Raw genomic sequence first — 26,616 nt, 5'->3', positions numbered from 1 at the left:
TGGTCTATATAAACTGTAAATGCTATGCTTGGGTCTGAATTCTTCATCAGTTAAACTCTGCAGGTCCATCTTCAACCCTATTTCTGAGTAATGACACCAGGAAGGTCATTTTGAGCGCTGGCCCTTTAAATGTAAATGAGCCGCTTCACACCTCACCCCCTCCAGGTTGTTGATTGTGCTTTCTGTCCCCTTCAGCCACTTGTGTTTGTTAATACAACCAACAACTGAACATTTTAGGTAATCGGCTCAAAGTTTGGACATATTTTAAGTATGGACTACAACCGCTGCTGCTGGCAAACAGTTATGTCGTACTCGGAGAAATGTTTATCGGAAGTCTTGGCCTTATATGTACAACTGTCGGGACATAACTATTTATAGACGTAACAAATTAAGAAGGAATTAAAACGGGTTGTAGAAATCCACTCGATTTTTGCCAGAATGAATATAATGATTGCTTTGCAGCACCTGGAGGGTTCAAATTCTAACTTTTTGAACTATTAGGGTCCAAATACACAAATAAATGTACCCAAGAATAATGAAAGTGGGTTAAGCAAAATATGACCCCTTTAAACGAATCGTTTTAAATCAAATCAGCTTGAATTTCACTTTACTTTAAGTATTATCATAATGAACCATTCACGTTAAATATCATTCATTATCTAAAGGCAGACTGAGTATTCACCTTTATTGTACTTTTTTCTCAAAGCTCAGTTTCTGTGGTGGATGGATAGTGAAGTGTAATTATGTGCAGCTTTACTTTATTGGAGTGTTTCCATTTTCTGCTGTGCTCTGCTACCTCATAAGGACTGAGCTGAAAGGAACGCGAATAGTTCTTAGGATTGAATCTACCTTTCATTCGACTGATTTATTCTGAGAGCTACAGGATTGAGTGGACTTGGTCTTGTAGAGCCAGGTTTTTCTTGTAGAACTCTGACAGGCTGGATGGGTTAAAGTCTGACCTCCTGTACTTGTCAGGACAGCGGTTACAGCAGAACCCTTATCAGCATGAGAGCTGTTAATCTGGTCAGGACTAAGATCATTTTTGTCAACAGCATCTGCTTTGCTGTAGCCACATTCATGAGTGATATTTTGGCCATTTTTACAACCAATATCTGTCCATCTTTGGTTTGAAATGCTTTTGCAGTAGCTTTATTCGACTTATAGTAATATAACAAGTTGTCATCAATTCAAGTAATATTAATTATGTTTGCATGCAATAAATATTACAATTTATAGCAGTATTCTGAAAAAGACAAAATTCCTGATAAGCTGTTTACATGGCTGATGAAAATGAATATTACACCGTTTCTGTTTACCTGCAGCTGTGAAGCCCCATTAAAAACTGTTTTTCGTTTTGTTTTTTTGTTTTTTTCAAAGACTTCCATTGTGTGACCACAGCCTCCCTCAGTTTCTCTAAAAGGTCAGCTTTTGCATTTTTGCTCATTTGCTCCAAAAACCCATTGACATCATCTTTCATAGTGTTTAACAGTAGGGGTTTTTCCTCTTTCAACCAGAGATAATTTTTGTCTTTACTCCATCTGATGCATAAACAACAGTAAAATGTGCAAATTAGATTAATTTTCCAAATGCACTGTATACTGGAATAATATCCGCACTTCCTGTATCATAATCAGAAAATGTTTTGATACAGAAAAAGGTCTAATACAGAATATCCAAAAAGGAATAAGCTTTTACCTGACACCAGTGTGCATGTAAATGTACTCATCATCTTTCGTTCACCTATATGTGCTCTGCTCCATAGGTTCCCACGTTGAAACAGCAGAGGAAAAGAATGATATTAGCACAGCTGTAAATGACTGCAAAACACAATAGAAATACTGAGCTGAAATAAAATGATTGCAGAGCATTTAGCTAAACAACCAGGGTTTAGGTCAGAAGTTGGAGTTGTGGGGTCATGGGGTTTGATGTTATTTGACAAATTTCTGCAAAAACAAAACAAATATGAAAAGAGAGGTAAGGATGCTGTCCCGATGTAATCATTCACATTTTTGTGTGCCATTTTATTAAAGTATACTCACAAAGAAACAATGGTTAAATAATAGTGAAAGGATCTGAACTGTAATTTGGTTTGACCATAAATGACAGTAAATTATGGTAGAGAACTCAGCACAGTATTTTTCCAGTAATTTTCCCTTTTTTATTTGGCCTGTGAGCTGCGAAAAAACACCTGGATGCTCTGTGTTATAATGATAGGGAAAACCCAGAATAACATGCAATATTTTGTCATATTTTTATTTTATTTATTGTCAGATTTCTTAGTGGCAGGTGGTGCCGTTGAGGGTTTTAGCCCAACTTTGTGTAATAAGCCAAGCACTAAGGTAGTGAGTGTAGATCATCCGCAGTAGCAGGTGACACAGCTGCTGTCATCAAAGCGTCAGTGTCACCACAGCTGCTAATCTCTCTCATATATAAACACTTGTTCACAACCACATGGGTTCCCTGGGATAATGTTGGTTGTGTTTGTCCACGGCCTAATGTGTTCATAGATGGAGGTTACAACAGAGATTAATGTCTTATTTTTGCACTGCATTCCCTATGTGATGTTTACTTTCAGTTCTGCTCAGATTAAAAGGTGTCAGAATCAGACATGCAGGTAGTAACTGTAATTCTGGAGTTACTGGTGATGCATAGAGCCGTCACAATCATGAAATTTTACTTGTTGATGAATCAGTGTGCTGCTATTATCAATTTAATTCAGTTCATTTTATGCTGTCAGTAAGTTCTAAGCCTAAGAGTAGTTTATTTATGTAGATGCAATACACATAATGTAGAGGTACATTTTGGTATTGAACACTTAAACAAATATCTGCATTTAAAGCTTTGTAAAGAAAAAACTGTATAGATAACTTTCATACACAAAGCTGATCAATAGAAATTAGGGTTGGGAATCTTAGTTGTAAGGCTGATACGTTACACATCTCGATACAGCATCTCCGATCCAATGTAGGCTATTGAAGATACGTGTGTTACATCTCACGATGTGATACGATTCACACTCAAATCACGATACAGAATGATTAAGCACATTCTGATTCAACACATTCATTCCGGTAAAAGAATATGCAGTGCAGTTCATTTAGCTTGATTATTTATTTATCAAATAAAACCATGACTTTTCACAAACTGGCTTTTGTGCAGTTTCAGAACACACGCCTCACATACAGTCACGTGAATAAGTTAGGACACCCCCTTTAAATCTTTGTTTTCTTTACCATATAAATATCTGGGATTCAGATTTTTTTAATAACAATACTGAGGTATGGGACACATACACCAAAAGAGATGATGCTTTCTAGAATATGCTGGTAAATTTAATGTATTTGTTGAGGAAAAGTTGGGACACTCATGTTCATTATTCCTTCAAATGCCTAAAATGAAGATTGAATGAACCTGGTCAGGTGCAAATGAGGCTTTTTCAGGGTTCTATCTTCTAAATAATGAAGACAAGGGTGTCCCAACTTTTTCCTCATAAATAAATTATTAATTAGAATTTACCTGCACATTTTAAAAAGCATTTCTTTAGCTTAATCTTTTTAGGTATATTTTCTCCACATTTTAGAAGAGTTAAAATAAAGATAAAAATTGTAGATATTTAGATATGGTGAAGAAAACTGAGATGTAAAAGGGGGGCATCCTAACTTTTTTGCTCCCTCACCGAATCAATATAGTATTCATCTCCATCACACATTCCGCAATGCATCTGCAGAGCTCATACTGTAGTTTGACGTACTGACATCAGTGAATCCACAGTGCATGTTAACGTGGGTCTTCAGAAAAGAAAACCTTTACCCAAATAAATAAATAAAAATATTTTCTATTGAATGGATTGAATTTTATTCATACAAACATTCAATAACCGATGCATCTCGAATTCATTCCAAAATTTTTATTCACTCGCAACTTCTCTACCAGTGCACTTGGATCGTGCATGTGCGTCAGTGCATCGTACATATTGGATAATCTTCCCATCTCTAATGGAAATAGACAAAGTTCTTGTCAGATTTCAAACAACGGATAGCAATGTGGACACAGTGACAAACTATGACATTTCCATTCCTTCGAGGTGTTTGTATTAAGGTGACTGGAGATGGATGTCACAATAGAGCAGAATAATTGTGGTCAACTGAAATAACTGATAAAGCGATTGTGTAATAATTTTGAGCAGGTTTAGTGACGCACAATTCCAAACTGTACAGACTCGCTTTCAGTCATTCATAAAAGTAAATAAATGGCTAAATGATTGTACCTGAAAGCAATGAAATTATTTGCAAGTGCTGTGCTTGGTGTTCTTTAGTTAATGTTTTCTCACAGACTTTCAGGATCAGTTCATAGGGAGGAGATATGGTTTCTGTTGTTTGTCAGTGGTTGTCTTTCCCTGTGTGCTTCCCCGATTGTGTACTCTGTACATAAAGCTCAGGTGGATCAGGTGGACAATGTGCCTTGGGACAGTCACTCAACTCTCCTTTAGATGTTACTACAGTGAAAGAAAGAAAAGGGTTTCTTTGACACATGAGCGCCTATGCTGCAGTGAACTTGACGTGTATTCAATCACTGAAACAAGCTTCCACTCTGGAATACAAACACTTTCTTTTTTTTTTTTTTTTTTCTACTGTCCTCATTCTTCTTCCTGTATTGGATAAACTTCTTTAGCAGAAAGCTGTTGGAAGTCCTCCACCTGTGACTTTTGCATTCACTCTGCTCCAGTTAAAGCTACAACCCAAGTGACCAATTAGGATTGGCTGCAACTTCTGAAATTGTGGCATTTCAGCTTGTGAAATGTCCCCAAGATTTTGATTAATGAGAGGGATTTACTTTAATTTAGACCTATTTGGTATGCACCTGGGTGGAGAATGAACCTTTATTAAGGCTGAAAATGCCATTTAACCGTGAAGCGGTAAATGCGGACCTGAAATCCTTATATTTATACCAAGATATCACAGTTAAGAGGCAGAGAGGAACAACGGCTTTAATCCGTTGAACTGATCCGTAAAGTATGTCTGCATGATATGAGGAAAATCTGCAATGTGTGATAACATTGTTCAATATTGCAAAGCTGATAGGACTTACAACAAATAAGGTGTAAATATTGGCTGCATATCGGATGACTGCTTTTTTATGTACATAGACACCAGCATTCAATAGAAATGAAAAAAGAAAACAAGGTGAATTTTATTGAACACATTGCACTTGAGTACCCAAATGAATAAACCAGCAACTGATGATTATTTGATTAATATCTCAGTTATTTTGGTGATTAGTTATTTGGTCTATAAAATGTCTAAACTGGTGAAAGAGTGATGATGTCCTCAAATGTCCATAAACCAAGATATTAAGTTCATTGTCAAGAAAACAGAATGTATTCATGTATTACTCAAAACTGATTAATTATCCGTTATTAAAATGGTTGCAAATGAATTTAGTAGCCAACAATAAATAGCTTAATTCTAAATGGCAAATTACAGTTTGAGTTTCCCTGCTGCCCTAAAAATATGTTCATCTGAGCTCAAAAAACACCTCATGAAATATACATAGAAAAAAATGTGTATCTGGAAAACAACTTAAATTATTAAATGAATATAATTTGGAATCCATAATGTTAATTTTTAGTTTCTCTGATTTCTCTGGTCTTTTCTCTGATTTACTGCATTTTTGTCAGTCTTTTGCTATGTTTTGGTCATGCATGTTCACAATACAAGGACCATGAAAATGACATTTATTGGTCAGCTCTAATATGGAAGTTCAGAGAAAATATTTATATGCTAATTTTGAAGTTATTTACGGAGGAATATGTAAAGGATTATGTGTTGAGAATAGAGCTGCACTAGGGCTGCACGATTTTGCAAAAAATAAAATCCCGATTTTTTTATTTATTTATTTTTTTACCCTCTAAAAACTTGATTTTCGATTTTTGGGTAAAACTACAAAAGAAAACAGAGGTTAGCATGTTGCTTTTGTGAGCAGCCTGCAATATAAGGCACTGCTCCCTACCTCAAATCTGTGATGGTATCACGTGATGGGCCCCACAGACGTGATACAACGTAAGTCAGTGACAGGCATCAGTCGTGCGTGCATGCGTGGACCACTTAATATGAGTGATCCCCATGCTGTTATATTTAAATTGAACGATCCGTGCGTGGAAGAGACTGACCCAGGACACACTGGAGGGATTATATCCCCGGAGCTGGTGGATGTGTCTGGGGAGAGGACTGTCTGGGCTACTCCGCTGAGGCTTCTGCCCCAGCGACCTAGACCCGGATCGAAAGAAGACGGAACAGTACGGATCCGTGCAGGACAGCTAAAGATGAGGGATCCCCATGCAGTTGTATTTGAATTGGGGGATCCATGCTTGAAACCACGGCTTACACTGGTATCACCCATCACAGATTTAACGTCCAAGGTCATTACATGGACTTCTGTGAAAGACCGCTCTCACAGTTAGGCGGAGGTGTCTACAGTAGCCCACAGGCATGCGGCCCGGAAGCGCATGGCTTGGAGGCACGCGGCATGGAGAGATGAAATAGATTTGACGGTTTCCCTTTTTAAAAAATCGTCCAAATTAAAAAATCCACTTTCGATTTTAAAATCAATTAATCATGCTGCCTAGGGCTGCATATTGGAGAAAACTGACATTGCAATTTTTTATTTTTTTTTAACCCTGAGATGTATATTGCGATATGAAACACTCCTCAGGAGGAAAAAATAGCTGTGTGGTGCAGAACGTAAATGGTCAAACAAATTAGTTGTGTTTCCTCTCGTTGTGGCAACAACATGGTTTCAGTGTCATCCGTCTTGTAGCCAAAATAATTCCAGATAACTAACATTGCTTTTCGTTTTGGCACCAAGTCTTTGTTTTCGGTGATTTTCTCTTGTTTGTTGCTCATTTTTCAATGTTGTTACCAGAGACTCCCTCCATGTGCAGGGGCGTGGTCTGCTTCAGCAAACTGATTAGGAACGATTGTGATTGGTGGATCGCTGCGTGCAGTGTGTCAGGTACACAGGTTGAACTTCGATGAAAACACATTTTCATTTGCCTCCTACATTGCAGGACCTTGCGATGTGACTGTTGCGCACACATACATTGCGATGACGATGCTCAAATGATATATTGTGCAGCTCTAGTTGAGGACGTAAAATGGAGAAGCATAATTGCTTAGTTTGTATAGATTACAGGTTCAAGCATGAGAGTAAACACAGCCAGTATGTACCTGTGTGATGTAAACCACAATGTAGCCACCGTGGTTTATCATCAAGCAGTTTATCATGAAGCAGTTTTTAGTCGATTCTGTCAGAGCAGAGAGTTTATTAAGAACACGTTTGCAGCCTCAGACTCCTCTGTCTCTTTTCATCTCTGTCTAAAGCAATTATCCAGTCACAGAAGCTTAAATGAGTACCATGTGGCAGTCTGTAATTTGATTTTTGGTAATGAATGGGTCAAATACCAGTTTCAGGCATCCAAGTACAGAAATTCCCTGCAACGAAGGGGCTTGACAGTTAAGCCGGTCTGTCACAAGGGACACGGACATGCCACATTACAGGAGATGTTAAAAGCTCTTCATCCTCTAATTAACTTTTGTTTCCTAAAAAAAAAGTCTTGTTAACACTGTTGGTGTTCTTCATGCAAGAGCCCTACATATGAGTTTCCCAGAATATCAGAACTGTTTATCTAAATTGGGCAGTCAGTGGTGCTCTTCAGGGATATGATAGAAGACAGCAAAGTGCCAATGTGGAAAAACAAAAATATTTTCTTGTGTGAGTGTGCAGAGGAGGTTTTAACCCAAGTGCTATTTCAGAGATTTTTTACAAAGTGCTGAAAAACAAGACTAGACATGTCTTGTTAAGCAGGGCTACTTTTGGGAAAACAGTGATACTTTTTGACTTCATGTCCTAAAACAACACTGGAATCTTTTAAATATAGGTTCAATGCGGTTTTCTTTCCCTTGCTTTTAAAGTTAATTGTTGCTGATTTTTTTTAGGCACAATTAGGCACAATATTGCAGACTAATCAAGACAGATGAGACAGCTAGTTTATTTCATTTACGAACTTTAAACTATTGCAAAAGAATGAATGTTGTGATTATTTTCAGGGCTGCACAGAAGTATGTAGATGTCGTTAAGTCTATTCAGACGTCTATAGTTTTAATTACAATACCAGTGAGTCAGTAGCTCATATTTCTCACTTCTCTAGAACCCCTTTGCGTGGTCTAGCAGAAGAAATTGTAGAACAAAAGTAACTTAAAAATAGCTACATTTTAATTGTGCTGAAAAAGTGCGCGTCCAAAATTAATCCGAAATTATAGATATTGACTTAAAGTTCTACCATGTGGAAACATAATTATAGGTAAGAATGAGACCCAGAAGCTTTCAACTAAAGTTTCCTTTGTTTTTAGGGAGGAACAAAATAATGCTTACAGTCCACTTTTAGGAAATATAATGGCATGTAATTAAATTTTGTGTATTGTGTGAGTTTCTTGGGAGAAAAAAAAAATTAAAAATGCCACACTACACCTTAACAGATTATTTTTTTTTATTACTGGATGAAGCTCATTAGTAAAATGTATGAGCCATTCTGTGCTGAAAATGTCGGGGTCCTTTGTGTCTGTATGTCGACTCTGACTCTAATTGGCTGTCACATTCTCAATTCTCACCAACACACTGGAAGTCTCTCCTCATCCTTGACTCAGCCCTGCAGGGACGCCTGAGCTGCAGTAGTTTTGCAGCAGAGACATCAGTGACAGATTAGCGTTAGCTGCAAACACAGTGCGATGCATTTTGTTTGTCACTCTCCGAGCCGTTCCGAACACAGTATTACCTCATCACCGAAGACGTTAACAGACAGTGGACAGATACAGCAGTCAACTTTTCAGACTTTAAATATTCTTTGCGTGCATTTAAATTTGTTTTACCCCCGAAATATCTTTGTAAATACACACATCTGCTATCCTGAAACAGGATGACATCTTTTCTTACTTTTTCTTCTATGTAATCATTCTCATATTGTGCAAGCTACAGAGCTAGGAAGCCACCCAGGCCCATCTGTCATTATAAACCAATTCCCTCTCTCCCTCTGTTTCTCTGTTATCTCACTCCCTCTCTTTCACTGTCACTGCCTGACATGTCGTATGTGATATTTCTTTCCAAAAAAAAAAAAAAAAAAACGCGTGGCAGTATTGGATGGTTTTTCTGTCTGCCTCTCCACCCTCTCTTACTGCTCAGCGCGCACACAGAATTCTAAAAGCCAACACACTTGCTGCGTGATCTGTACTGAGTGGGAGGTGGTCCACATGGAGGGCGATCTTAATTACTCCTGTTCTGGGTCAGCATGCTGTTACTCCTGATAATCATAACAACCTCACTGTCATCTCATCAGCGTTATTGGATATTAAACGCAACGGCACCCCTCCAGCATCCCTTTAAAGTTTTAAAGTGCTAATTCAGAGTCAGTACTTTAAGTTTTTACACTAGCAGTAAAATGCACGTTACAAACTCTTTAATGAGGTACGTTTAGCCGTGTAAGTCATTTTCGCTAAACAACACCATTAGAGGATCGGGCTGCAGCTAAGGATTCCTGAATTATCCATGATTTGTTTTGATTAATAGATTAGGCATTAAGTGCAGATAATTGACTGCTAAATAATTTATGCAGCGACAGCTACATTAACATTTAAGGTGGAAGAAGAAATGCTTGTTCGAATGATATGTTTTAGATTATCATAATTTGGGATATGATCTGCTTTTCAGATGAATCAAACAGATTGTGTTATTAAACTCTCCTGGTTTTCCTTCTCTACTTACATTCATACACCAAAATTTACTGTGCAGAAGGTGTTGTACTCTATGTGTAGCATCTATCAAGTGTGTTTGGCTGGTTCACTTTATTCTACTGGAGTTTGATTTGCTGCTACTCGCAAAAGCCTGATTGACCAAGTGACACCTTTGGACAGTGAAGAATTACAATAACTCACAGAATGTAGTAGAGTAGAGATGGAAAGCACAATGATTCAGAACATCATGAGAGGTGTAAAACTAGGGGTGGGAAAGGATAGGATTTGATCAATATCAATGCTATTGTCGATTCTGCTTACCAGTCCAATTCCTTATTAATTCTTCTATCGATTCATGAGTGTTTTTTTGAGTAGGAAAAAAAGTAGTTGGACAGGTCATAGTGGAGTTTGTTTGACCATTTTCCATATCAAATCATTCACAATGTTACACATATACACCATTGTACACACATAAACAGAAAGTGAAACATAATCATATTTTCTTGAACTGTTTTAATGAACAAATGTTAATACTCTGAAAGAATGACAATTTTAAAACATGTTAGGGTGATCTGATACAGACCGGTCAGTGGTGGCACGCCTGGTGAGTGATAAACAAATCACAACAGTGGCATATGGTCCAGTTACTCTGTAGGTCCCGTTTTCTGGTTTTCCCTATGTGGCATCACGTAGGGGAAACCAGAAAACGTGAGAATCGTTCAGAAGAATTGATAAAGCTGGAAGTGTACAATTCCGATGGAAGTGATCAATTGGAATCGGTTCTAAGTCAGAAACAGTTTTCGATTCCCACCCCTATGTAAAATATTCCTGGCAAGACAAATTAGACTACAGGTTATTAGGTGTGTCCTTTATTGATGACATTTAGTTTGTGTTTCTTCAAGCTATAGTATAAATATTGCAATAATGTTGGTTCCAAATGCAGTTTATTGAAAAATACCAACAGTAGCAGAGACCAAGGAGAACTATAATTTGGTAGTGGCTAGCCTAAATTTCGTGATAGATGAGAGAGATAGTGATTGCTAATTTTACCTTCATCACAAAACATCTGCTGTAGAAACATTTTGTTTTGTTTTCCCCTTAATGGACAAACCTGACTTGTCCTTCAGTAATTTTACTTCCCAAGAACTAGTATTTCTGTACTTAAGTAATCAAATCTCCTCAGTAAGGTTCTTAACAAGGACATTTAAATTCTCAGATCTGAAAAAAAAATCACAGGTTTTCCAACTTTTCAGTACCTTTTTAACTACCACTCACTTTGCAGTCACCTCTGTAATTTACCAGTGAAAAGGGTCCTTGAAATGGCTCAGTCAGGCGCCTGCAGATGAGCTGTGATGCATGGCTGCAACAGCTGCTCCCTCACTGTGCCACGGCTGTACAGCTGACTCCATTTTTTTTTTTTTTTTTTTTACTTTGGACTCCACAGGGAATGCCCTACCTCCATCTCCTTCATGAAATCACAATTAATTATGGGAAGGGTAGTCTGCAAGCACAATGAGCCAAAGCCCCGTAAAGGGACAAATGCATCAGGGTAACTAGGACTCCCAGCAGGTGAGATGTTTTTCTGAGTTGCTGCAGAGTTTCAGCGTCACCTCCAGTGGCTTGTGCCGCAGTGAGATACAACTGCCTCCTTTGGATTTACCTCACACACGTGCTTCAGTTTTTCACCCTCACAGCTTCAGTTAAGTAAAGAATACAAAAGTTAATACAATACTGTAAAAAAAAAAAAAATCATATTCATATTCTCCGACCATAAAATCAATACGAAACTGTAAAAAGGAAAACATTTTCGGTGGCTTTACCACATACTGTAATGTAATATGTGTACAGAAAATGTATTTATAGAGAGAAAAAAACAGTAGGTTATGTTTCTTATTGATTTTACTGTGTTTACGATAAGTGGTCCCAGCTCTGCGGTACATTTTCATCCCTGCAGATAAAGTTCCAAGCGATCGATGGTAAAGATAAGAAGCACCAAACTCCTAGCATGTGCTACTTAAAAAAAGAGTTTCTGCCTTTCTGTTTTTTTCTCAAAGCATTGTTCAAGATGTTTCTGTGTGCCTTCTTATTGCTGCAATCAAAACTCCAATTGATTAGTATTCCTCAGGTGTCTGTGTGACAAATGACTGTTAAATTATAGCATTCATTTGTCTTCATGTTGATTTTGTAGTCAGTGGAATAGACCATTCCTCATTCACGCCATAAGTGCATGTTTTTCTTCTTTTTAGACATTAAAAGGAAAATCAGACATCCATTTTCTAAATACTTTGCTTCTTGCCTTAGATACCTCTTTGCAGCCGTCCTTCAAGGGGCCTTATTAAAAATACAAGCCATGCCATCTTCCTGTCAGCTCACAAATCCCTCAGTTGGTCTCACTCTCATTTGTCAAAAGCTCCGTCAGATGCCCCACAGGGAGGCAGAAAAACACCACACGCCACTCACTCTTGAATTTAGTTGCTGGGTATGACATTCCTCAGAAACGTCCTTCCTTCACAAGCTGCTACTGTTCCTTCCCCACACGAGATTGTAACCTTGAGCCACGCTGATTGCGGTCATGTTAAAACCTGTTACGTTTGGATTTTAGTTCTGTCTGTGATTCCTGTTCCTACACAGAACATTTTTCAGGACTCTCTCGGAAAGCGCTGCCAGTATGCAGAGTGACTGTTCAAACATTTATACAAGCGCTTGCCCTCAAACGTCTGGGAACTTGGAAACGGTGCCCCCTCCACCTCCCACCCCTTCTCTGCTCCGTCTCTGAGCTCAGCACCTGCTGCTGTTATTCTTTTCCCTTCTTCAAATGAAGACCCCTTGCCCAGACCTGCTTGATATTAATCACTACATAATGCATCTCAAGTACAAACATTAGATTCCTTCACACTATTTGGCATGACTCCTTTATTTGGCTGTTGCTAACTACATTAAAGCCAGTTTTCCAAAATATTTGACTGAGGCCAATCATCAGATTTTTACTTCTAAATTAAAAGAACAGAGTGCTGGACGATGGCAGTCTGTGTTATTCATAGGCCTCATTGGTAATTTGCTGACTAAGTCATTGCAGGCTCAGTGCTCACCATGTGGAGCAAAAGGTTTTTTATCTGGGTCATCAGATAGACTGTGCTTCTCCTTCTCCCCGTGAACACTGCAGACATTCAATTTGAAAGTGTAGCCCCCTGAAAAATGGCTGGATTGTATATCATGTGGGTATTGATTTTCAATATGAGTGATGGAGTATTTGCACTGGAACATACAGAGATTAGTTTTGTCCTTAAGGAGGTTTTCCCATGCTACATCAGATGACATCAGACTATCAATTCAGCTCTGCAGATATTGTTTCCAGTTCCTTTTGCATTATACAAAATGCAGCAGAATAATTATAAATTGATACTTTGTCCCTGTAGCCTCACAGTGTTGCACAGAGGCTTCAAAAGAAAATTCTACATGCAGACAAGTGCAAATGACTCACACAGTGATATTTTTTGGTGGTAAATATTTATCATTAGTTTGGCATATAGGCTATAGCCACAGTATGTGAATCTCTTTCACTAAACAACATCTTCAGAATCGGTTTCAGGCTGCAGGTAAGGATTCCTGCACTTTCCTTGTGATTTATGTATAAAATACAGTAACTCAGTGTTTCCTCTGTACTTATTTAGCAGAGATACATCATAACAGCAAGTTGAAATTCAGGTGAAATGCGATGTACACCTCAAAGAAGATGCTTTAAAAACAGTGATTATATGTTAATTAAAAACTTTTAACATTATAATCTCATATTTGAACAGATATGAGACAAAACTAGAATTAGAAGCCACACAGATCGGTAATTTCTGGAGTCATACACTGACCATTTCACAGAGAAAATATGAAGAACAGGACACGCAGACTGTGTCTAATAATCATACCACTGCAAATGACTCTTGCAGGAAGCTTGTTGGTGCTTAACACCAAACTGGCTTGCAGCTCAGCAGTAGGTAATGACGGCATTATCATTGATCCTCAGTGCGATCAATGCTGTCCTGTGTGTTTGCCATGCAGACAGCACTCAAATTAAGCTGACTGGCGAGGAGGAGAAGACATTCTGCAGATTAGAAAGCTACAACTGAAGAGATTGAGATTTTGTGCCATGCTATGTGCTGCGCTGCTCTGTTTCCCGCAAGCAGGGCTTTAAAGCAGCATATTTTTGGCTTCAGATTAGGCCCAGCAACAGAATTTGCCAACATCTGTCTGCCATTACCCCTGTGACACTGGCAGCCATGCTCGCAATTAATCAGACTGTTGTGATGGTTACCTCTCGGTCAGTCTGCACCTCGGGCTCAACACTAAACAGCACAAAAGGCGGTCAGTGTTGGAACTCCACGTCCCTGGAGTTTTACTGTACATAGTGCTTCCTACCTACAGATGAACTCCGCGGCCTGAAGGTCTTATCTAATGTTAACCTCAGGTGCTCTGACTTCACGGCTGCAGCTGGGTTCTATGAGTCATTCCTGTTCATATCCGAATATCTTCATCCATCACTGTGTCTGTAGTTTACTGATGCACTGTAATTGCAACTAAAATTGAGTTTTAGAAAATCAAAATTGGCCAGTGTGTTGCTTATGAATACATTACGGTGCTCACTGCTGCTGGGTAATAAGTCTATTTGACAAGTCTTATAATAAAAGTCTAATATTTCAAGTGCCCTAGATTCACTTTTCTCCTATTCCCTGTTTGTTTCTTGTTGGGGAAAAATTGTGGTTTATTTTAGGAGTCAACCAATTATCCAATCCTGAATGTAGCATTTTTACCATTATCCTTCTTTCATCTAATACTGGCTAAAATAAATTAATTTTGAAACTCTCTAAGTAGGTTACAAACAGGATGCAAGGGCGTAAACTACAAGTTGTGTTCCTCAATTTTACATCTACAAAGTTCACAGAGATCCTCGTATAGAAGGAGAAGTATAGGTTTTAATTATTCATTTCTTAGTACAAATATTTCAAATCGAAATGCACAGTTTAACTCAAAAGGTTCGCAAAAATTATTCACCACGTTCACAACACGGTGGGAAAACTGTGCTGTTCCCACTCTTAATTGCTTGTTCTAAGCGTCAGCTGTGACCCTGGGCTGACCCACTGGTGGCTCTTGATGTTGTTGATGTACAAATAACAATAGCGATTATGCATACTAGTCCCCGAGCAAATGTTATTAAGAGCAATGTATTCAAAATAGCAGCATGATGGTTACCCACTCATACAGATAACGGTAAGTAATATTGAGCTCTGAGATCAAATTTGGCTCCATTTCAGCCACTTCTCTATGTCTGTCACCACGCTGAGCAAGTCTTCCTGCACCAGAATCTGATACTGCTCAACTGAGACGACAAACTCAGACCCGTATGTCAGTACAAACTTAAGTTGTGCTTGTCTTATTTATACTTTAAAACTTCAGGGAGCTAATTTGTTCATTTATTTATTCAGTGATGTGGAAAGCCTTTCTGATTTTTACGCAGACTTGTGGTCTGTGGAGGCTTAATTTTCATTATTCATATACTCTACACCAAGCTGAGTCTGATTTGTTCCATAATACATTGTATTCAATAAAAGTTTATTTACTAACTACAATTTTCAGGTAACTTTATGATAATGTAATGCTGCTGGGAGCGCCCCTGTACTTTTTGTTTGAATACAATGGTGACTGTTTTTTTTTTTTTTTTTTTTTTTTTTTTTAATTAAACATATTCTCAATGGCATTTCAAGAAACCTTTGTGTCTGGAGTTTGTTGTTCTACATTTTAACACGGTGATTTTTGTTTTTTCAGTTCACAGCTGCACAATTAATCAATCATTTGCAATGTGTGATATCTTGGTTTTGGTGGAACTGTAAATAGTGAAGTGCTGTTTAAAACATGCAAAAAAGCATCTAATGTTTTTTGATTTGAGTTGGACAAAATCCCATGGAAAAAAATTCTACAATAAGTAATCCATGCATTGTTCTTGATAACCACCACAGTAGACACAAATAGCAACAATGTTCACAATAATTGGAACATGACTTTTTCAATTAAATTATTGGATCTTTGAACTGGAGCTTAAAAATGAAAAGAACATATCAAATCAATTACATTTTATATTCATTTTTCTGTTGTAAAGAACATAAAAATGCATATACCTATGCATTTTACTACATTTTCAGTATGATGAAATCACGTGTATCACTAGTATCTTTCTCATTCCCCTCATTGACAGACACAAACACACAGCGGCTTCATTGCAAGTTGTTCTTTTATAGGAGAGGTGCATTTATCTCCATATATCAGAAATGTTGGTTATATGAAGGCAGCAGAGAAAAATGATTATTTGACATGGATAGACTGAAAGATGTCTTTTTTCCCTTGTTGCTCTAAAAATGGTATCAGGCTTGCTGGTGGTGACGTCAGGCGGTAAAGGAAGACTTAAATTCACCAGTAGCCCAGAGAATATTCTTATCAACATAGAGAATTTCTGGTTTAACAAGAGGAGCTGTTGTGTCAGCAAAAGGTAAACACTGCCTGCATTCCCTTTTCGACCCTGTTCTCTGTGTCACTCTGAACTACACAACTTTATCAAGGCCTGCTCGCAGTGTTGTGGGTTTAGTAATGCATTTGATAAGCACTGTTTGGCACTTGGCCTATCTCTTGACATCCTCGAAGCTTGTTGTTGTGATATAGCTTGAGCTCGGCAGCAGTCTGCCTGTTTATCACAGGTGGCTGTGGTTGAAAGGAACAATCTGTGTTGAAACTTAGATTATGGTTGTGATGCAGAAATGTTTTCAAAATTGAGAGTTTTGCTACAGGGTTTGGAAAACTGTGTGCTGTCTCTGGTTTTAAGAGTGTCCTAGCTGCAGAGGGCTTCTTCTAAAATATCAACAACAAAAAAAAAAGTGCCTCCAGAGGTCTTGAAATTTTCTTACATCTTTTGTGCCATCCGTACAAAGGGTGAAAAGAAGCTGAAGAGGAAGGTGAACTTTGGGTTTTCTTTGCATTGATCTGAAGAAGAAACACATCCTTTTGTATTCTGAAAGCCCTCCTCCAGCAACCCCAGGAACAAATTGAGGACTTTGAAATAGGGCTGCCATTGAAGCATAGCTGTTTTTCTGTGTAAGCTGAGCCTGACTCTCCTCTGGTCTAATGCAGATTATTCTCCATCACTTTCTGTGATGGACTGTTATCAGGGATGCTCAGTAATTTGAGTCAGTGATGAGGTCGGGATGCAGGAGGAGGCCTTTAATGAGATTTGCTGGAGGTGCTGCTGCTGTGGGCTCACAGAGTGTGTGTCGTTTACCAGAGATGGCTCTCTGCTGTTTTGTGCTCGTTCAACAAAACTTGGAAATTGAAAGTAAAAGATACCCCCTGGTATTCTGCGGCACACTGACTGGCCTTGGCAGACATTCACAGAGAGAAGGCACCTGGGTGGGAAAAACAGGATGAGTCTGGCATTATAAAAAATATTTACACTGGCAGAGTGTATAAGCCAGATAAAAAATGCAAGTTAATGTAGACCTTCAGGACCTTGTAGCATTTCAGCACTTGTGCTTATATGATTATAAACAGGTCTAGATATCTGCAGTAGTTTGGGGAGAAGTCTCACAAATATGTATTACATCATCACATTTAAAAATGAGGAAATATGTAAAATGATGTGTGTAATTCACAATGCTCTACATATGCTGCCGATTATTTCATGTAGTGAATTCAGAGCTTTGTAATTATGTTACATATGATATTATCATTAAACAGTGGCGAGCATATTATGACTGATGTTTTTTTTTTTTTTTTTTATTCTTTCTTCTAGGTTCATGTATTAAAAACGAGAGGAGATCAGAGGTCTCCTTTTTTGTTGAATTCCTGATGACCTGTCAGAAGATGAGTACATCACAGACAAATGCGACCAGCCCTGAATTGCATCACTAACCTGTGAGCAGCCATGCCCTTCTTGCATCACCCATCAAGGGGCACGCCTCCCCACATGTGGGACTGTTTTTTGACATAGATTTGGAACAGTATCTTGATACTAGAAATGGCTTTGGCCTCTGTGTGCTGTGATCCCTCAGAGAACGTATTAGAATATAGGTGAGGCTGAATTTTTAGCCAACACCCACAGGATCTGTAAGCGAACGTACAGCGACGTTACAGGAGGACCTAGCTGCACCCTGGCTTTGATGATTTAATATCCAACTTGCTGCCTTGCTGACAAGGTTGTACCATGGCTGCTGCTGATCCCCATAGCAACGGTTCCTTGATGGGGCAAGGAGGAGACTGAGAGGCAAAAATGCAGCGTAACGGTGGTGGAGTGGGTTCAGTTGGCCAGCCATGGGTGTTGCGGCGTGTGCGTCTCACCTGGCTCAGTTTTATGCTTTTCTTCATCCTGGTCTTCTTCCCACTCATCGCTCACTACTACCTCACTACCATTGATGAAGCCGGTGGTCCGGACAAGCGCATTTTTGGGCCCCGACCTGGCGGCGAACTGTGTGAGGCAAAACATGTGCAGGATCTGTGCCGCATCCGTGAGTCGGTCAGTGAGGAGCTGCTGCAGCTGGAAGCGAAGAGGCAGGAGCTTAATGGGGAGATTGCCCGACTCAATCTGCGCATTGAAGCCTGCAAGCGCAGCATTGACAGCGCCAAGCAAGATCTGCTGCAGCTGAAGAATGTAATCAGCCAAACAGAGCATTCCTATAAAGAACTGATGGCCCAGAATCAGCCCAAGCTGTCGTTGCCTGTCAGGCTCCTGCCGGACAAGGAGGACCCAGGCCTGCCCCCGCCCAAGTCTGCGCGCTCCTGCCGCCTACGCTCATGCTTCGACTATGCCCGCTGTCCTCTTACATCTGGGTTTCCTGTTTATGTCTATGACACAGGCTCCTATTCATGGGGGGACTATATTGACCCACTTGTTAAACAGGCTTTTGCCGCGTCAGTCAAGAGCAACATTTATGTAACTGATAACCCCAGCATCGCATGTCTGTATTTAGTGCTTGTAGGGGAGCTACAAGAATCTCCCTCCTCTAAACTGCCGTTTCCTTCAGAGTTGGAGAAGCAACTTAAAGCACTTCCTTACTGGAGATCTGATGGACACAACCATGTACTGGTGCATTTCTCCAGAAAGTCCATGACACAAAATTTCCTGTATAATGTGAGCACAGGGCGAGCAGCAGTCGCCCAGTCTACCTTCCTGGAGCAGCAGTACCGTGAGGGCTTTGACTTAGTTGTGTCCCCGCTTGTCCATGCACTCTCTGAACCAAACTTTTTGGAAGTGCCCCCTCAGGTTCCTGTAAAGAGGAAATACCTCTTCACCTTCCAGGGGGAAAGGGTGGAGTCACTGAGGAGCAGTTTACAGGAAGCCCCTCCCCAGTCATTTGAAGAGGAGATGGAAGGAGACCCACCAGCAGACTATGACGATCGTATTATCGGCACTTTGAAGGCAGTGCAGGATAGTCACTTAGATCAGGTGCTGGTGGAGTTCACCTGCAAGAACCCACAGCCAAGTTTGCCAACTGAGTGGGCTCTTTGTGGAGGGAGGGAGGAAAGGCTGGAGGTACTCAAGGCATCTACTTTTGCCTTGGTTATTGCTCCAGGAGACGGACAGGTGGTGGCCTCAGCCGGCTGTGGGATGAGACTTTTTGAGGCTTTAGAGGTTGGGGCCATCCCAGTCCTTTTAGGGGACCATTTCAAACTACCTTATCATCAGTTTATTCGTTGGAGTGAAGCTGCCATAATTGTCCCTAAGCCTCGTGTCACAGAGCTACACTTCCTGCTGCGCAGCTTGTCAGACAATGATATGTTAGCAATGAGGCGGCAGGGCCGCTTCCTGTGGGAGACATATTTCTCAACCTCAGAGAATGCTCTTAACACTATCCTGGCCAGCATCAGAACCAGCGTACAGGTTCCTGCTGCACCCATCAAAGAAGAGCCGGCACAGGAGATTCCTCACAAAGCTGGGAAGTTGGCAGGTACCGACGCCAACCTGGCAGACAATGGTGACCTGGATCTGGGTCCTGTGGAGACTGAGCCTCCTTATGCCTCCCCACGCTTTCTCCGCAACTTCACATACACAGCTGCAGACACTTACAGGACATGGAACCGCGCCCCAGGGCCCTTCCATTTGTTCCCTCACACACCACTGGACCCTGTGCTGCCCTCGGAGGCCAAGTTTCTGGGCTCAGGTACTGGTTTCAGACCCATTGGTGGAGGCACAGGAGGCTCTGGGAAGGAGTTTCAGGCAGCTTTAGGAGGGAACATGCCACGAGAACAGTTCACAGTGGTCATGCTGACATACGAGAGAGAGGAGGTGCTGATGAACTCTCTGGAGAGGCTGAATGGACTGCCATATCTCAACAAAGTTGTGGTGGTGTGGAATTCACCTAAACCTCCTTCAGATGACCTGCTATGGCCTGATATTGGCTTGCCGATTGTGGTGAGTTTGAAGTCAGATTACATGAATTCTTTTCATTTTAAAAACATGTACACTTTCATCTCAGTATGATACCTCCTGTTTTAATCCTGCCTCTGAAATGCAAAATAGTAACCTGTAATATTTCAGAAGTGGCTGAGGCGATCTAAAGTTTGCTTAAGAACATTACACTGAGCTGTGTGAATCAGTGTCTTTGAAACTCTGCGGGAGTGTGGACAAATTACTAGCAGCTTGACTGTAACGATGTGGTAAAATCTGACATCCATGAATAATAAAATCTGTATTTTTGAATTAAACCCAAAAAATAAAATATTAATAAGGTTTCTGTTCATAGCCTCATAGAAACTTTGTGGATAAGTTGTAAGCTGAGCTTTGAATGTGTCAGCAATGGCAACATGGTACAATGGTGCTGAGATCAGAGCTTATTTATTTTGTTTCCTAAATAACGTACACCTCAAACTTTCACAGCAGCAGAAATACTTCAGCACACAATGGTATATTTAATTAGTGAAACCTGCAGTGGTGTACTACTAAACATTCAGAGTAGATGTATCTCTTTATTAGGTCATGTAGAAGTACAAAGTGAGCCATGTGTGGCATTCTTGCAAAAGCTACTTATCAATTCTAACTGAGCCCTCTTCCACAGTACCTCTGCTCTCGCTAATTTAAGTTTTTGTATCTCGCCTGCAGGTTGTTCGCACAGAGAAGAACAGCCTCAACAACCGCTTCCTTCCCTGGGACGCAGTGGAAACCGAAGCCATCCTGTCAATAGACGACGATGCTCATCTCCGACATGATGAGATCATGTTCGGGTTCAGGTCAGTGAGACGCAAAGAGTTATATTCACTTCATTACTTTATTGATCATGTATTTTACCTGTGAGTATAATTACGCTGAAATTAAATCGAACTGATTTAATTGTTCCATCTATCGTCGGTATGCAGACTGAAACTTTAGCAACTAGGAAAAAAAGGATGAACAAATTTACACTGTAATACATGTAAAGAGGATATCTGTGGAACAAACATACACTTTCTATTGCCAGTGAAAATTAACATGCAAGGTCCTCACAATAAATCATAGTAACTGATACAACAAAAAACATGTTCTATATTGTTTGGCTGCATTAATTTAAAAGACTCTTACCTTAATAAAAAATAATTATCATAATAATGATAATAATAATAATAATAATGATAATAATAATGATAATAATAATAATAATAATAATAATAACAACACATTTTATTTATAAGCGCCTCTCAGGACACCCAAGGACACTGTACAGCAGAGGATAAAATGGATAATGCATAAAATACAAAGAAGTAAACAAATAGATAAAAGAAAAATTGCAATACATAAAAATGAGAATGCAGAATGAAGGGTAAAACTTACGGTGGGTAAGCTCTTCTGAAGAGGTGAGTTTTGAGTCTGGATTTGAATGTGGGGAGAGAGTCACTGTTACGGATGGATGGTGGTATCATAATAAAGCCAGACACAAAATAACTGAAAATGAAAAAACCTTCTGAGTATTATTTAGCATTTCGAGCTTTATAGTATAACTAAAATGTCATGTCCTAATACAGGTAATTGAACTGAAGTTCACATTAAATGACACAAGGATGCACTACAGTGTTTTATTTAGAACCTTTGAGTTAAGTTTCTGCAAAATCCAAAGTATTAAAGTACAAAGTATAACAGTAAGATATAAAAACAGTAGCGTAGAGTTCAGTAGCATCCTGTTCCTGGTCACATGCACCTCCATGTTTGTTACCTCCGCCAAGGAGGTTATGTTTTTGCCAGGGTTTGTTTGTCTGTTTGTTTGTTTGTTTGTTTGTTTGTTTGTTTGTTTGTCCGTTAGTGTGCAACATAACTCAAAAAGTTATGGACAGATTTGGATGAAATTTTCAGGCTTTGTTGGAAATGGGATAAGGAAGAAATTATTACATTTTGGTGGTGATCGGGGGTGGGGGGGCCCACGGGGGGGGGGGGGGGGGGGGGGGGGGCACTGATCGTTAGTGTGCAACATAACTCAAAAAGTTATGGACAGATTTGGATGAAATTTTCAGGGTTTGTTGGAAATGGGATAAGGGAGAAATGATTAAATTTTGGTGGTGATCGGGGGTGGGGGGCTGAGCAGCCTTGGCGGAGGTCTGCGCTCTCCGAGTGCTTCTAGTTTGTGTTGTCCTCATGCCAATTTCCAGCCTGCATCCATGTCATGTGGAGGAATGCAAAGTACCAGCCAAAGGTTATGATGCAACAAAGTGCTAGTTGATTTCACTGTAGATTTCTCAAAATTCAGTAAAATGCAAAGGAAAACATAGACCAACTATTTAGAACTTTGAGACAATGGATACCTGAAATTCAATGAGACAGAAAGTGAACTGACCACATCAGACTGAACTAGACAAAATAAAGGAGACACGTTGTCAGCGTCTTGCATTATTGATGAATTTGCTCTCACTGCCCTCGCAAAAGTTAAACGCAGAGGCCAAGTTGAAACCAATTAAGTGTTCAACTAAGCTGCAAAGTTTTTTTTATGCATCCCGTCCCTCCCCGAGACGTGTCTTCAACTCGGTGCTGTAGCAGCTTGTCCAGGCAGGCACAATTGGCTGAGTGTGTGTGTGTCTGTGTACATGTGTGTGTACGGGGTCATTTGTCATGAATTACTTTCAAACTCTCCCAGAAATCCTCAGGAATGTTACCCCCGTTCTCCTGCCAAAGAGAAAAATGACGCAGCATCCGACACTTCTCACATAAGCTTATTTTAGACATTTGATGGCTCTTTGAGATGTCATCTGATTAAATGAAATCCATTTTTTTCCTCCCCATCCTAAACCCTTTTTGTGCTGACTGGGCAGTGCATGAATAAGAGTATGTGAACGTGTGGAGAATGAGACTTTTATATTTTTTATAAATCTGTCAAATAACATAATACACAGGATTGGATACTTAATTAGTCCCAAGAGAAAAATAGTTGACAGATTGCTTATAAAGATGACAAGTTAAAACAGATGGATGTAAAACTCTGGCATATGCACAGACAGACACTTGGCATCCAAACTAATGGACTTAAAAAAGTTACCACTGTAAAAAGTAATCCATAAAATATTAATCAACCTGGCCCACACTGACTAAATCAGCAAACTGCAATTGGAGCCCCACCGGCCACATTCAGTCCACAGAACATTATTAAACTCGGAAAAAGTGTGGAGAGAGTGATCCATACATTTATTTTAAGGTATATTCTTTTTCTTCCTATTGAAAGGCATATAACGAGGCAAAAATCATTAAGATGGACGTCATTTTATTAAAAATGTTTTCCCAATACATGTGTTCAACCTTTGGATTCAAGGGTTGTTTTAAATCTATTTGTCTGCTCATTATTACAGAGTAGCCAACATAACCCACTGGCAACTTTTCCACCAATTAAGGCACTGTTTAAAAGTGTCAAAACCAGTTAAACTGACAATTAGGACGACATTCTTCAGCAGCTTATTAGGGCCACATTAGGTATAAAATGAGTTATGAGCTGGGGGAGGAGCGGCGGTGGAAACTTTCCCAAATTTAGAGGCAAATATGTTATCGATTTTAAAATGATTTACAGTCGCAGAAAAGATTATTAGACCACACCTTGTTTTCTTCAATTTCTTGTTCATTTTGATGCCTGGTACAACGAAAGGTACATTTGTTTGGACAAATATAATGATAACAACAAAAATAGCTCATTAGGGTTTAATTTCAGAGCTGATACCTAGACATTTTCCATGGTTTTCTTGATAATAACCAAAATCGTTTAAGGTCTTACATCAATAGCTATGGCAATGTACTGCCAAAAACAGTGCTTTTATGCATTTCATGTTTTCTTGTCTGTCTGTTTTAGTCACATGATACACACAGGAGTTAGTACTTGATTGCATAACCATTGTTTTTGATGACTTCTGATGGTCTAATATTTTTTTCCACCACTGTATTTACGAGAAAACTAAGATTAAAGTCATTAAATTAAAGTGGGGTAGCCATGAGAGTAACAAAGACCACATAATAAGGACAATCCAGTGCCTGAATGGGTTTTATTTATTTGTTTTTAATCTGCCTTTGGATTGGAAAAAGCAGTAAAGAACATGGTATTAGGTAACTTTAACTAAACTGACAATAATGTTCATGGTTGCTTTTGACTGTTCCCAAGGGTCTGACAGACTTTGGAAAAACAGCATTGTCCTACCATGGACCATAGTCATGGAATAATGCTCAAAAAACTGCAAAACTACATATATTAATTTCTGTGAATGATTTTAAAAGTATCATGGAGAATGCATTGAAGGGGGGATGTCACTGTTTTTCTTGATGCCATTATGGTTGAATAACTGTTATTGTGTTTTATTGTTCATTGCGTATCGTGTGTGGTTTGTATTGTCTGGACTTTGTATGGCTGCTACCTTGGGCGGGTCTCCCTTGCAAAAGAGATTTCTAATTATTATTATATTATTATTTAGGTGGGACACTGCACATTAATGAACACATTTATACATCCCATTTCAGTATAAACATGTAAATATGCCAGAGTTGGCGTCAGTGCTAATTTTCATCCGCAGTCACTAATCTCCCGGTTAAATAAAGTTAAAATAAATATAATAAAAAATAGCTCATTATTGATGTTATATATTATATGTGTCAAGATGAACAGATGGCCTGGTGGTCCACATTGATCCACCTCATTTTTTTCCACTAAACTCTTGTAAATGTCTGACTTTAATTTCAGAAAAACAATCTGTCTGAGAATAGTACCTTTACACCTATATGTTTGCCTCTTAAGCTAATTTTTTTTGGAAAACTGACCCTAAAATACAGTTTTATGTGATACAGAATTGCACACTTTTATCATCACTCTGAATGACCTCTTTCTATAACTGAAGGCTGAGAGCATTTTGTAGTCAGTGCCCAGTTAACATGGATTTACACTGGTAAGGGTTAAGAAAAAAAACAACATTATTTTTATAAAGAGAGTGAAAATAAACCTCAGACTCTCCTCAGAACAAAACCTGGCCTGAGGACAAATGTAGTTGATGATGCCTAGTCTAAATGAAGTGATTAAAAGTCAGGATTTGTGTTGACTTTCCCTGTTCGGCTGTGTTTTGCAGAGTGTGGCGGGAGGCCAGAGATCGCATTGTTGGTTTCCCCGGGCGATACCACGCATGGGATGTCAACCATCAGTCCTGGCTGTATAACTCCAACTACTCCTGTGAGCTCTCCATGGTCCTGACAGGAGCTGCTTTCTTTCATAAGGTCAGATGCTCTTCTCAGAAGCCACAGAAAACCTTCCACTACCCAGACACACGCACTGCTTTGACTCACACGTCCCCCTCTGGCTTTATTTTCTTGTAGTACTACGCCTATCTGTACTCCTACGTGATGCCACAGGCCATCAGGGACATGGTGGACGAGTACATAAACTGTGAGGACATCGCCATGAACTTCCTGGTCTCTCACATCACTCGCAAGCCGCCCATCAAGGTCAGTGACAGCGCATGCGGTCTGGCTGTGCATCGGTGAGCTTTGTATCTCCCTCAGGGCCCGAGCGTTTATATTTCTACTCACTTAGCCCTGCCATTACTCAAAGTGACACGTCCAATATTCCACACAAATGATAAATCAAAACACAAGATCGAATTGGTGCGTTACGCCTGATTTTTCTCCTGGAGTTTTATCGGTACAACATTTATTACCAGAGTGAGTTTTTATGGCGAGACAAATAATTATAGCAATCAAGACAGGGAAGTTGTTTGAACAGAAATGTCATAGCAGTCCCCACTTTAAGTTTGGTATGATTTAGAGGGGTGTTAATATTCAGGGGTGTTTCAGAGGGGAATTAAGGATAGCTTTGATGGAGTGTGCTGCATGACAGCAATTTGCTGTTAGCTATAAGCCTTGTGAATAATGAATTTAGGGCAAGTTTGAATGTGGCGTCCTAAACGGTGAAGCGCTAGATTTCTCTTTTAGTCCAAATATGACAAACAAAATGGGAGAAATTGCACACACTGTGTTATGCATCACTGGTAAGTTCATTTTTAGGGACATTCTTCTTCCTTTTGCAATTTTCTCTGTGTCACTAAAAACAATTTTGTACATTTCACCTCCCTAGCAGTGGACGTAAAAATTTCCTCAAACTAAATATAGCAGAGAGCGCTGGGGGATGTGACAGGCTCGTATTAATTTGGCATAAAATCTGTTTTTCAGAGAGATTGTACAGATTGCAGCATTAAATAAATAACAGTGCTGCCCAAACTTTCCCACTCCACTGCATTTATTTAAAACAGTTTAAGTCCCAGTTTCATTATAATATTTTACAGAGAGCATTGCATTACTGGTTTTCTGTTGTATTAATTCCACTCGGCT

The 26,616-nt window shown here is 39.4% G+C and overlaps 1 protein-coding gene across 2 annotated transcripts in view; it reads left to right on the top strand.

The window, feature by feature from the left end:
* The window catches only part of extl3 (exostosin-like glycosyltransferase 3), a 37,300-nt gene that overhangs the window by 8,174 nt on the left and 2,510 nt on the right, over positions 1-26,616 (top strand). For both annotated transcript variants that reach the window (XM_030128285.1, XM_030128284.1), the window contains 4 exons: positions 17,608-20,223; positions 20,911-21,038; positions 25,362-25,506; positions 25,606-25,734. In XM_030128285.1, coding sequence (XP_029984145.1) covers positions 18,085-20,223; positions 20,911-21,038; positions 25,362-25,506; positions 25,606-25,734 — 2,541 coding nt within the window. In that variant the 5' untranslated portion in view covers positions 17,608-18,084. The remainder of the gene's footprint in view (positions 1-17,607; positions 20,224-20,910; positions 21,039-25,361; positions 25,507-25,605; positions 25,735-26,616) is intronic.

This window comes from Sphaeramia orbicularis, chromosome 24 (genome assembly GCF_902148855.1).
Source record: "Sphaeramia orbicularis chromosome 24, fSphaOr1.1, whole genome shotgun sequence".
NCBI lineage: Eukaryota > Metazoa > Chordata > Actinopteri > Kurtiformes > Apogonidae > Sphaeramia > Sphaeramia orbicularis.
The sequence above is the reverse complement of the archived record's forward strand: the minus strand, read 5'-3'. Positions and strand labels throughout refer to the sequence as shown.